Here is a 12,994-nt window from a genome sequence, read left to right as displayed (position 1 = left end):
CCACTCACTGCATCCCATCTCCCTCCCTCCCTCCCTCGGCTCACATGTCCTTAACTGCATCCCTGCTCTCCATCTTTCTCTCTTCGTCCCCTTGCTATCTTGTTTGCCCCATCTCCTCCCCCCCTTCTTCCACTTTCCTTCACCCCCTGCTCTTCCCTCCCTCTCCCATTTCAGCACCCGTTCCTCTCCTCTCTCTCCACTCCATCCTGCCAGCCACCTGATCCTTTCCTTGTCCCCCCCTCCTGATTCCCAGAGCCCCTCCCTTGCTTCCCTATCTCCATCCTCCACACACACACACACACACACACACACACCCACCCATCCTGCTGGTCTTTGAGGCTGCTGTTGCTGTTACGCAACGTTGCTCCCCAGTGTGTCGATGTGATCGTTACGCAACATCTCCTACTCCTCTGGAATACTGATGAGGAGCAGGACCGAGGCAAGGAAGGGACAGTGAAAAACAACAAGGCGTCTGAAAGAAAACAGAATCACACGTTGTGCGTTCCGCACATGTACGTGTGCATCAAGGATGAGGAAGATGTTTCCATTTGTTCACCAAACTGCTTCTTTTGTTATCTATTGTTTCTTTGTCTCTCAGCACCAGTGTGCCTCCCATTAGAGCTGCTGCAGCTGGTCAATGACTCAGGCAAGGTCAAACCAGGAGCCTACACGTCATTAAATCCCAATTTATTTCATATGCATGATACAAGATACAGTTAGCACATAGTACTGCAGTTGCATGTATCCTATACATGGTTAGGACAATACAAAAACATCCAACAAAAACATGTTTATATAAAAAGAGAAAATAAAGCAAAACACCACAAAATAAACAAATCTTTAAAAATGTTTTCAATAGACTTTTAGATATTTTCAGGAGTATTGTAGCTACTTTGAATAGTAAACAAAGACTTGTCATTGATGCAAAGCACCCAAAGCTAGTGCCAGTAGTTTCAGACCAGAACCTGAAAACAGCAGTTTAGACCTTCAGATGTAGGCTTTAATTTGCACAATCTACAGGTAAAGAAAACAATAGCACTTTCACACTTGTGCCACCTGCAGGCAGAGTTTAACAACTGCATTTTTTTAAATACGCTTTTTGTGTGTGACATAATATTTTTAACCTGCAAACCTTTGTCAGATTTATGATTTTATTTGTCACAACATATATATTGTTTATTGGTAAAATGTCTCACGCTGGAAGGGTCAATTAACACTTTCATGCTCAATTTTCTGTCTGCCTGTCAAAGTCAATTTTAAGTTATAAATGGAGTTACTGACGGTTACTGTGAAACAATCGTGTTTCTTTTGTTTTCAGCTAACAAGTGAAATAACTGTTAAATAAAAAACCCTCAAACAGACAAAGACATCAGCTACAGGAAAAAAAATGCAGTTGCAACATTTATTGGCTACAGGTGGCGCAGTTGTTTTAAAAGTGCAGCAGCTATTACCATCTTTGTCTGTAGGTGGCGACAGATATATCTACGTCTGCAGAGCTAACTCGCTGCTAATATTATTTTCCTTTCCTGGAAGATTTGCAGCCTGCTAAACATCAATTAGCAGGTTTGTGAGTTGCAAGCCAATTCCTTGAGGTGCTACTTATCAAAAAAAAACAACAAAAAAACAAGGAAAATAAATACAAAGTGATTGCTACATAATGTATGCAGTACTATAAACAATCTTGATTTGTTGTCTTCTAAACGTCTCTCTTGGCCAGTACCCTTAATCAGCCTAATGCAGAACATTTTTAATTTAGTTAAAAAAATAACCAAAGTTTGCATCCATCAACTACATTGATGTATAAACAGCATAATGCAGTCAATGCCAAGTTTGAAAGTCAATGCAAAAAAACAACACATTGCTAAGAAATGTCTGTTATACTACACCGTCAGGAAACTAAAACAAACACAGAATCTATCAAGAAAACACAAAATCACCAACTGATCCAGTGTATCTAGATATAGATCAATCTTTAGTAAATAGAAAACAATTCACACAGTGATCAAAAGATGCTGTTTTCAGCTGATGTTCGCCCCAAGGTCAAGCACTGGCTGCACAAGGATAGGTGGTGCTATTATGCAAGTCATAAACACAGGACACCATAGCAAAGATGTTCTGCTTTTTCTTCTGATGGGACTGTACAATAGACCATCAACCTACCCATCCAAAAACATATTTAGTTTTCAGTGATGGTTTACAGACATAAGTACACTTGGTGTAAAATATTCAAGAAAAAAAAAGACAACTTTACTGGGTTTCATGCATTAGGATCCTAGACTACAGAGGATCTAAACTGGAAGCACAAATGACTTTGGGGCATTTCTATTTAGTACATCATAGCAATTTTACATACAACATCATTACTGAAATAAAACGAGCATTACATAACAGAGTATTATTGCCACATTTATTTTCTTTCCAAGATTACGGCGATAATGAGCACAAGCCGGCCGATCACAGAATCTGCATCAGCCAAAGACACTTGAGATATAGAGTCCCATAACAGTCTGTAATGTATTTACTAATTTAGACACAGGCTCAGCCACTTTGGCAAAAAGAACTCAATTTATCAACTCGGATTCAAGGTTTTGCCAAAAGGAACTAAGCTGCTTTTTTATGTGCTCTCTGCTTCAACCAACACCACTTTGTAGCCCTACTAAACTTTTAACCATTCAAAATAGGAAGTGTTGGATGAGGTAAATAGGAGTGTGCCCTGTCCTCTGTGTGTTTAGACATTGTATGTATATAGAGAAAACAAATCCCATAAAACTATATAAATCTGTTTTTAAAACAAACATCCAAAAGCACAGTTTACCCATTGAATTCCCTGCATTGGTTTCATTAGAAGTATCGTTCCTCAAAGGAAATAGAAATATCTGACATATTGTTATACATCACAATCAACAGATGCATTATTACCATCAGAATAAATACAGCACTCATTGACTATTTGGCAAATATAAGGAATAGTATTGGGTTAATAAAGACACAGTCAGAATCCCCATTTTAGGAAATAAAGACCATGAGACAATCATTTATTTACAAGGTTTAAAAGCAGTCAACATTGGGCCTGCCTAAATTTAAAACATAAAAATCAATCCAGCAATCACTACACCATGACCAGGCAGGCAGTGGCTCTAGCGGCCTCTACCTGCAGTGTGCAGTAAAATAAACATCCCTACATGTGAACATACCCCTCCACCGGTGAGGGCCCCCGGAGATCATCAGACATTATGCCTTCAACAGTAACCTACAGAAAAAACGACTACTCTCTCTCCATTTGTAAAATCGTCATCTTTTAAGGAAACCCAAAATGCCATGTCTTCTTTAACAAAATCTCATGTGAGGTTCTGGAAGCTGATCTGAGGTTAGTAGAAAAGTAAACTAGTAGCTTTAAACTTTAGGTCATGCATGTTGTTTTTTTCCTAATAAGCTACTGGGTCTCCCATGGTGGTTGTGGTAAATAAGGTAGACACCTGCCACCACAATAATCTTTACACGCTGCAAAAATTGATTACGCACTGACACGCACACATCTATGTGATGCAGGGAGATGACTATATATACAAACAGCGTTTTTGTGTGCGCAGAGGCGTGCATGTGGGTTACAACAAGGAAGAACTGTGACTGAACCACACCACTGACGGACTCTCATCCTTTTCCCCTCTGCCGACCTGAGGTCTTTGCTTCCTTTCTCTTCAGCCTGGAAGTATCACTGTGAATCTGTCTCCTGCTCCTTTATTCGTGTATTCATCTGTTCCTCTCCTACCCTGCCATCAACATCCTTCTTCTGAGCCCCAGAATATTTTAAAGGAAGTACAGACACAACAGACACAAACATAAGTGGAACACAAGGAAAATGTAAGGGACGGCAAGTGTGCACCATTCTAAAAACACAACTTCTAACTGACGTTACTCATGCTTTGGTCCACTAAGAAGAAGTGCTGTGCAGTGTTAAAAACTGATTTGTGTAGTATTGAAAAACCTGTGATTCTTTTGTTCTGCTCTTTTCCTATTTCCTGACTTTCTTGAAGCCGTCTTGAGACAGACCATATTGTCCATGTGTGTTGGACCATGGTCCACAATCGTCCCCATCCTCTCTGAGTGTAGGAGCCAGGCGCTCTCCACAGGCCTTCCTGTGACCACCGCTCCAATCACGCCTCACTGCCTGCCAGTGTGTATCCAAAACTCCAGTTGGAAACAGCAACTGGAGCTCGACAGTGACTGGAGGTCAGCAAAGACAACAGTGCAAATTTAGATTCGCTTGGTGTTTGTGTTGAATTCTGCAGGGAAGGGAGATCTGTCTTTTTGTCTCATTGATTCTTGACTTTGTGGGTTTTATTCTGAGTTCTTTACAGTGGGCCGTACTTAGCCTCATATCGGGCCAGGATGTTCTTGCAGCGACCACAGTCCTTCCGCATCTCAGCCACCTGCTGCCGCAGCGCAGTGTTTTCCCGCTCCAGGAAGGAGGCGCGCACCGTGATCTGGTTCTCCTTCAGCCGCCGTGCGTCACGAGAACGCTTTGCAGCCACATTGTTCTTCTTTCTCCTGGACCAGTATTTCTCATCCTGAGGGAATGAGTGACCATAACCAACATCAGCAAGGGATTTGAAACAAACGGACATCTGTGTTGTGAAAACATCCCCCCATCTTTGATCTCTAATCCACACGCCACCACTCTGTTCGCAAGTGCTTTAAACTTTACCAGGACTGACCGGAACACTGAGCGGTTAAAGCCTAACTGCAATCACATTTAGTCATCCCCTTTTTGTACTCAAATATAATGTCAACATGTTTTTAAAATATATTGTTAATATTTTTTTATCATTAAAAAGGAATAAAAGCGGTCTTTGGGGAAATATCAGAAATGCTCCTTTTGGTCTCCTTTTGGCGAGTCTGTGTTTGATTTGTTTTGAGTAAAAGTACAAATTGTACTGCCACTGTATCATTTATATGACCCAAACCAAAATAATATGGTACATATGATTAAATTAGCGTACCTTCTGTTCATCAGGAACAAACACTTTCTTGGCCTTCTTGATCATAGGCTGCGGTTTCAGCTCCTCCTCAGAGAACTTGTGTTTGCGCGGGTTGAACAGCTCTCCCCCCGGCACACTGGACAGGACCAGGTCTGTGGGATCCGGCTGGAAATTAATGTCCACCTCAATGGCATCTGGGTCGATGGGGGAGGGTGTGTTACGTTCTGCAGAGTTACAATCTATGGGTATGGAGAGAAAAAGTAATCTTGGATACAAGCAAGGCCACTCCAATAAAACAAAAACTAACCACATCTACTGTTTAATTAGGTTCAATGGGTATAAGAATCGACGTGTGTGTAAAAACGGATCTGCCTGCTGTCTAAAATGCTTGCTTATATGAGCATTAGACACAGAGATTAAGCATAGCTATTTTTTTATTTCCTAGAGTGACAAGAAAAAAGATTGTACATTGTAATCCAAATCAATACAAAAATCCTGTAAAACAAAGCCTCTCTTTGTGAAGCTTATATTGTATATTTCTGTTACAACTGTGTCAGGGAGGTGTTGATTCCACTCTGTGGTAATGTTTGAGGCTGTGCTTTTGGTTTTGTTGTATGCGATTGCATTAAATATACTTCATAATGAGTTCTAACACAATTAGAAAATCAGCAATGTCTTTCCTAAGGAACTGCTATGTCATTGTTTCAGGTAAATTTAACGGCTGCATATTTGGATTTCTGTGTGCCCTGTGCGTACATAAGCAAACATTTGCAGGGAGTGGGAGAGTTGTTTTTCCCTCTGAGGGTTGTGAATTTGATATTTGTATTTTTCTCAACAAAGCACTGACAATGTCTACTTTTAGTTTCAGGTTTTTATGGAAAATTTGGAGATACGTGGTCTTTACAGGTTGCGGTGATGTGTTGTGGACCTTCATGCTGGCCACGTGCCAAATATATAAAAGCTATAGCATGGGCTCAAAGGTCAGGGTGTTGTCTATGTGTCTACATAAGTTAATGTTACGCCAGGGTCTACGTGACTAGAGCAACTAAAACTACAGTTATTAACTACTAACTACGCAGCACCTATACAACTACACGCAGCTGCAACAAATGACAAACTTCAGTATTCAGCTTTTAGACACAGAATTTAAGAATTTCGGCCAGCAGGAATTATTTTTCTTAAATGATTCAGTCTAATAGTATAATGGCGAATTTAAAAAGGAACAGTAAAAAATAATAAAAACCAGTACGTGTTATCTGAAATATAAATAAAAAGGAACTGTAAATCCAAAGAATCAATATAAATCTAAATTTCTCACCTGTTTTCTTCGCTTTCACTTCCACTTCTGCTGTCGCCTCCTCAGACAAAGATTCCTCTTCTTGTCCTTCCTCTTCTTCTAGTTTAGCTGGTTGTAGCGTAGTGCATGTCACCGATTCCTCTGGATCTGAGGTGACCGTAGAAGTGGCGGAGACCGAGGGGGAAGATGCTGAGTCGGAGACGGAGGCTGCAGCATCTGCAGGTGTAGTAGTAGTAGTAGTAGTGGTGGTGGTAGCTGTGGCAGTAACCTTGGGGATGGATTTGCCTTTGCCTACCACTGAGGTCAGACTCTTCTGCAGCTCCTCCTCCTCCAGGCTCACAGGGAGCCCGTTCTCCAGGAGGAACTCATCCAGATCCATGTACTCCAAGTGGAAGGTCTCCCCGTCATAGGGAATGGTCTTCTCCCAAATGGCTGGGGTCAAGGAGGCTGATACCCCTCCGCCGCCGCCGCCTGCTCCTCTAGAACCTCCACCAGCACTGGCTGCCCCGCCTCCCTCCACATCCTCAGATGAGCACAGCTTCTCTTTCTCTATTTCTGCATTAAGGACAAGAGGGAACAGTTGTTAAATAAATGGCTGCTTGTTGTGAGTGAAATGTTTTCCTGTGCACACATACTTCAGGGGCCCTTTCAGAGAGTCTGAGACACCTGCACACACGGGAAAAGTAAGGTAATACATGGATAGAGGCAGGGTGGACAAACGGGGGTTGTGGTGGACATCTGACAAAAAAGGGGGTTACAACAAACGAGCCTGTCACTGAGTTTGAGATTGAGAAGGTAGATGACTAGATGAAATAAAGACAGAATGAAGCTTCGGGGGAAACTGACAGTAGAAAAGGAAAGGCGCAGAAAAACGGGAGCGAGAGCCCTGCTTGTTCCACACATGCACCCCAAAACACCACCGCACAAACTAGGGACCGAATAACACTAGACCAATGTGCTTAATGAAAAGCCAAGCGGTGTGTTTGTCTTTAAGTGTCATTACAGTCCGTGTGCGCTGCTTGGAGAGCAGCAGAGAGGAGTTGGAACTTTTTGTTCTTTTTTGTTTCCTCGCAGCATCGGATGAAGCTGGCTCCGTGCGACATATGGCATGTCCGCACTAATCTCGCCTAATTAACGGACATACTTGTATACAAATACAATAGACATGATTTAGATTATACACATGTAGTTGAGTATATATATCTTATAAACCGTCGACAAACTCGTAGCTCATTCACAAGGCAGAAACGAACTGGAAAACTGAGCGCTCGTTTTCGCATTTTGATCTTACCGTCGTCGCCTTCCTCCAGGATGTTAGGAGGAGGAATGTCCATGATCTTCTCAAACAAAAGGGATTACTTGTAACGGCGTTACCACTGGAGCGCTACCGCGGCTTTGCCAGACATTGTTCCCTGCCGAGCTCCGGGCAGACTGGGGCGATGTTCCTAACGGTACCGAGAGCTGCCTCCTCCACCGGGGAAACAACCGAAACAGACGAAACGCGGCGGTAAGCTTGTTTCACCACTACTGCTGTTGCTTTCAGGCCTGTTAGTCAAGATTAACGCGTTTGGATGCACAAATAACACTAAACTAACCCCTTGTTCTCCTCGCCCACAGCTTGTTGGATATTCATGAGTGCCCCGCCCACTCGTGGAATAGCAGCAGCTGATTGGTTGTCAGTGCTGTCCATATGATGCACATAGTACATAGACGCTTTGCCTGTGTAGTAGTTCTACGACTGCTCATTGGCCGCAAATTGTCCATATGGAGATCGATTCTTCATATAGAAAAAGCTGTACAGTCCATACGTGCGGAACGTGAACCGCAATAAGATCATACAGTCTCGTGCTGCCAGCATATTCATATATTTTATGTGGAAAGTGTCACTGCGCGTGCATACACAGTGCAGGGGAAGGATGCGGGGAGCATCCAGCATACTAAATCACATATTTACACACTTTCATCATGACCACTGCAAGTCTGCTCCCACTCAAACTGTCGATACACCCAAAAAATATAATGCAGTGTGCTCGTGCAAAGATTTTTTTTTTTTTGTCGCTCGCATCTTACCGTCCGCAAGATACTCGTGGCCAAACACGTGCCCCCGCCCCCATCCTACTCACGTGAAAGTACAATCTGCCGAGGGACATTTAGCACGTGCGGTCGAGGGCGAGCTGGAGCGGGAACGCGCCCAACACCTGGCACGGGACCCAAAAGTAACAGAGTACCCGTTGTTTACCAGACAGCTCTAAATAAAATTACTGTGTCTTTATAATAATTTATCACAATGTGTTCCTATTTTCTAACAAAACTATGTTTCGACCACATGTTAGTTTATAGTTCCACAGATACATTTTAAAGTGACCTTCTAAAATTCAACGTTTTTTGTTGTTGTAGGCATTAGTTGCAAGTCGCCCTGTCGTATGAACTCATCATGCCATCCAGTATTTCACACAACCGTCATTTTTAACTAAGTATATTTTTATCCTATTTAAATCTTCCGCATCAAACGCTCGCAGTGCCACATCAATCTCACGTTTCCGTGCACGCGATGTTATATTGTACGCGACAGTGAGCGCGCGAGGCTCTCACTCTCTTCAGCAGGATGTTTGTGTTCAGGAACACAACGTTCAAACCGCATAACACCCCACCACTAATCTCTGTTTTTTCCACAAGTTCACCACAAGTTCACCACACGGTAAACATGTGTCTGCTGTAACTGTCGCAGCAGAGAGGAAGCCAGCTAAAACCCTGCGGCAGCAGCTTGAATCCAGAGAAGGAACTGGAGAGCAGACAGATGTACTGTTTACACTTCTGTCTTGTCTAAATGAATGGTCCAATAGGCAGAAACAAGTCTGGTGTCTTTACAACGTTTGAGTTGCCTCAGCCTTAGCATTGACCGCTTGTGAAACATTGTGCAATCATGTTACACACACCATGTAAAGACTATATATAAGCTATAGGGAGAGTGAGTGACATGCAAATGTTGATACATGGTATGCACTACCTACAAATACTATGTAAACCTGTTACACAGGAGGTCAGGATTTTAGAAATCGCCATCCATTTGCAAAGTTTTTCAATTATTTCTTTCATTGTTGCATTGCTTTGTGGGAGTTCACTCCATTTTGTCAGTGTTAATTATGTCAAGTGTCAAGTATAAACACACTACAAACTAGCTTAGAATTACTATGTAGCATAGAACTGGTACATAGCATGAGACTCCCTCTTTGTCAGGATGATTAATATCAAAGTGTCATGTGGCAGGGGTAACTGGGTCAGTGTGGCTGTGTGGCTGTGTGTGTGTGTGGCACAATGACCACAAACCTTTCTCAAACAATGTGCGGTACATCACCTGTGCAAACAGTTCACAGTATACAGAGTAATGTGTGTACAATAAAAAACATGCAAACATCCGCTGGCCCTGGAATAAACACTTCTCACATTGATAGAAACATTGTATTTACTCTCATGAAGCTCCTCAGAAAGGAGGTGGCCTTGTGGTCCAACTTTTGTTTCAGCACAAATGACAACAAGGTTTTGAATGCATAATGCATTAAGGTTCAATCTATCTAAGCAGAACGCCAAGCAGTATTATTTCAGTGTCCTCTCCACAGCAATTTGTACAAACACCACAGTATGAGCGTGTAGCATGGTGAGAAAATGCAGTATGCTTGACAAACACCTTTGGGGTAAATAAGGGTTTGAAGCTTCTCTCTCCTTAACTTTACTCCGTGTTAGACATTGTAAAACATAAAGAACCAATGATTCATGATTCGTCTTAATGTTAAATAAATAATATTCCCTTTTCTGCAATCACATTATTATCTGCACTAATAATGCTGCTTAAAGACAAGAAATACACAAGAAAAAAGGTGGCAAAAAATATCATGTTGTCACTAAGAGAATATGCAATCATTACTGACCGCAACTAAAGGGAAGGGCAGACAGCAAGGTGACCCATATATATTCATATTTTTATTTCAATTAATGAATAATTTGTTTCTTTTCATACTTTATGTCTAATAATCTTAGTAGGATATGACTTAGTGGTATTGATGAGGAGACCAACAACAATGAGGCCAAGCTTTTACAAGTTTTATTTAAAAAAAATTAGGTTATATGCAGGTCACATTTTTCATATCTAATCAAGTTATGCCAGTCAAATCGTTTAAAAAACAAACTATGCTGTTGAGTGCATTTTGTCATGCTTGAAACATGCAGGTAAATTGTATTCTGCTCTGCGTTGTATTGTATTGTGAGTTACTGCAAAACCTCTGCACATGATGCACTTGGCATATCAATTAATATGCCATTAATTAATTAATGTTGGCGGTCCAAGACGATGAAATCCAATGAATAATGCCAATTGTTTATATTTGAGTTTACAACATGATCATTATTTTGCATGTGTTCCAATGACACAAACATGTGAATCTAAATCCCAGCATTGCCTACCGGGACAAGGGGCCAGGGGCCAGGGGCCAGGGTGAGTGACCCCACTGTCCCACCGCCTATTCCCTCCAAACATCCACCCTGCTGACGAGCCCTTCAAGAGTTTATACAGCCATGTCCAAATTCTTCCTTTGCATACCAGCAGTTTATAGAAAAGTTTAGTCAGCGAATGGAAATTTTTGTGCAACGTGTATTTTTATAATTTAATGATGAAATGTGTTGGCAGCATAGTAAAAGAGCATAACACACAAAATAAGAAAGTTCTTTTTCCAGTGTAACTGAAGCGTCACTTTCGCTTGGTTGTGAAAGTCTGATAATACACATACTGCATAATGTACTAACAACACTGTCCCGACCATCTGGAGGAGAGCTGTTTTGACATGTGGAGTGCAGGTGAGGGGAAAAAAGCAAAACAACACTCTTAGTAAGAAGGAAAGGGGCACACCTGTGGCCTAGTGGTCTAGAGTTACCATAACATGTGATCGCAAAGTAACAGGTTCAGTTACAGCTGGGGCCTTTGTTGCACATCATCTCACTCTCTCCCTATGTTTCCTTTCTGGCTCTAGTGTCAGCTATCGAATGAGGCCAAAAATGCCAAACAATAATCTAAAACAGAAAGTATGCAAGAAAGTATACATGAAGAACCAAGTGCACAAAGAAACTAATGATGTGATGAAACCCTGAGTGAGGAATGTTTCAGTGTTGTTGCATCAGTGGCAGGCTGCTGTGTTGTGACTGCATGGAGACACAGCACAGACAGTTTGCTGACATAATGCAGCTCAATGCCTTTGATCACTTGAGCACATTTTGAGTGATCAGAGCAGCTGGTCAGCTGGCTGTTTCCATATAGGCTTGAACCTGCAACAGTGATAACCTCAACATACAACCATGATCACCTTTACTACAGTAATCAATGTGATGATGAGTTCCTGATTAGAGTCAGCAGGAGTGGGGTAAGTATGAGAGAGAGACCAGACAACATTTAATCCCATTATAATGAGGGTTGTGAGGTGTTTCGCAGTTGCTCATACATCAGGATTGAAGTTCTACTTCTAATAACTTTACACCAATGGTGGAAGAAGTTCTGAGATCTTTCACCAAGAGCAGCAATACCTTGATGTAAAAATAATTGTCCTGCATTCATAATTTTACTGTAGTTTTAACAGTAAAAAAATACTTGGAACATCAAAATTAAAAGGACTCATTAAGTAGCAGAACGGCCACTGTCATTACACTATATTATATTACTGGATTATTATTACTGTTGTTGTAACTGGTCGAGTTGAAGCTAATTCAAGTAACTTTACTACTGTTGGGTAGTTTAGTCCATTAAAATGCATTTAATCACATACATGTGGTGGAGTAAATAGTACAATATTTCCCTCGGAAATGTAGTGGAGTAGAAATAGCAAGTAGAGTATAAGCACCTTTAAATTTCACTTACAGTACAGTTTGACACAATGCTGGCTGCTACAGCTTAAAGTATATGAGAAAAAAGTGCCACGCTTTGACAACTTTCAAGCCTGTACTTCTTGAAAAAAACTTTAAATTTTCTTACCGGTGCCATCAGAGGCAGGGAAGGAGAAGGAATAGTCAGCCAAGGCTTTGAGGAGATCAGGTACATCGCTCCTATCTCCGAAGACAATTTGGTTAGCTGTAGACATTATGAACGACCTGTGAAATTACCTACTATGGTCTGAGAGACGAGTCCAACTGAGTGAGAAACGCTCAAACTGTGAGTGAGTGTCTCTTTGCTCTCAGCTGCTGACTTGAGTCACTTTTAGCCAACTTTGCAGCAGGTGACATCACTGGGAAGCCTACGTCCAAACATCTTGTATGATAATGAGCAAAAGACGCCCCGCCCCCTAGACCTTGTTGAGGCGATGTCAGCTGGGCACGCGCCTGTCGGTCACACCGCAGAGCCTATGAGAAAGCAGGGGGCGGACGAATGAGAGCCACAACAACCCCGTTGAGCCGAGGACATTGCTCTCCACGCAGGGCCGCACGTGCAAGCCAGAGGCGGCTCGAGGCCAGGTCCACTCACGCGCTATGCGCCATCTAGTGATGTGTGTGAGTAGTGCACTAAAAAGATGACGGCATTTAAGCACAAAGTACAATGAAATTGTATTACAGCAGTGAAGGAAATATTAGTAGCAATACCACACTGTGGAAATACTCAGTACATTACAAGTAAAAGCCCTGCATTCAAAATGTTAATTCAGTAAAAGTCTCCTTAGTATCATTAGCTAATTTGACTTAACTA

The 12,994-nt window shown here is 41.9% G+C and overlaps 1 protein-coding gene across 3 annotated transcripts; it reads right to left on the bottom strand.

Moving 5' to 3' along the window:
• Window positions 1-672: 672 nt before the first annotated feature.
• Window positions 673-12,570, bottom strand: tefb (TEF transcription factor, PAR bZIP family member b). 3 transcript variants are annotated; one of them, XM_044182547.1, is made up of 4 exons: window positions 12,290-12,570; window positions 6,298-6,831; window positions 5,001-5,218; window positions 673-4,568 (listed from the first exon to the last, which is right to left on the bottom strand). In XM_044182547.1, the coding sequence occupies exons 1-4, from the start codon at window positions 12,393-12,395 to the stop codon at window positions 4,353-4,355; spliced, it is 1,074 nt and encodes a 357-aa protein (XP_044038482.1). In that variant the 5' UTR covers window positions 12,396-12,570; the 3' UTR covers window positions 673-4,352. The 3 variants fall into 3 exon arrangements, with proteins under 3 accessions (XP_044038482.1, XP_044038483.1, XP_044038484.1); XM_044182548.1 differs by having other exon boundaries at window positions 5,001-5,173; window positions 12,290-12,552; XM_044182549.1 differs by lacking the exon at window positions 12,290-12,570 and adding an exon at window positions 7,568-7,957.
• Window positions 12,571-12,994: the final 424 nt, after the last annotated feature.

Source organism: Siniperca chuatsi, linkage group LG21 (genome assembly GCF_020085105.1).
Source record: "Siniperca chuatsi isolate FFG_IHB_CAS linkage group LG21, ASM2008510v1, whole genome shotgun sequence".
Taxonomy (NCBI): Eukaryota; Metazoa; Chordata; class Actinopteri; order Centrarchiformes; family Sinipercidae; genus Siniperca; species Siniperca chuatsi.
The sequence above is the reverse complement of the archived record's forward strand: the minus strand, read 5'-3'. Positions and strand labels throughout refer to the sequence as shown.

Coding starts and splice junctions, on each gene's coding strand:
- tefb (XM_044182547.1), bottom strand. CDS start 12,395: ATGTCTACAGCTAACCAAATTGTCTTCGGAGATAGGAGCGATGTACCT. Junction 5,219..6,297: donor AGTGAAAGCGAAGAAAACAG/GTGAGAAATTTA, acceptor CCATACCCATAG/ATTGTAACTCTGCAGAACGT. Junction 4,569..5,000: donor TTGTTCCTGATGAACAGAAG/GTACGCTAATTT, acceptor TCATTCCCTCAG/GATGAGAAATACTGGTCCAG.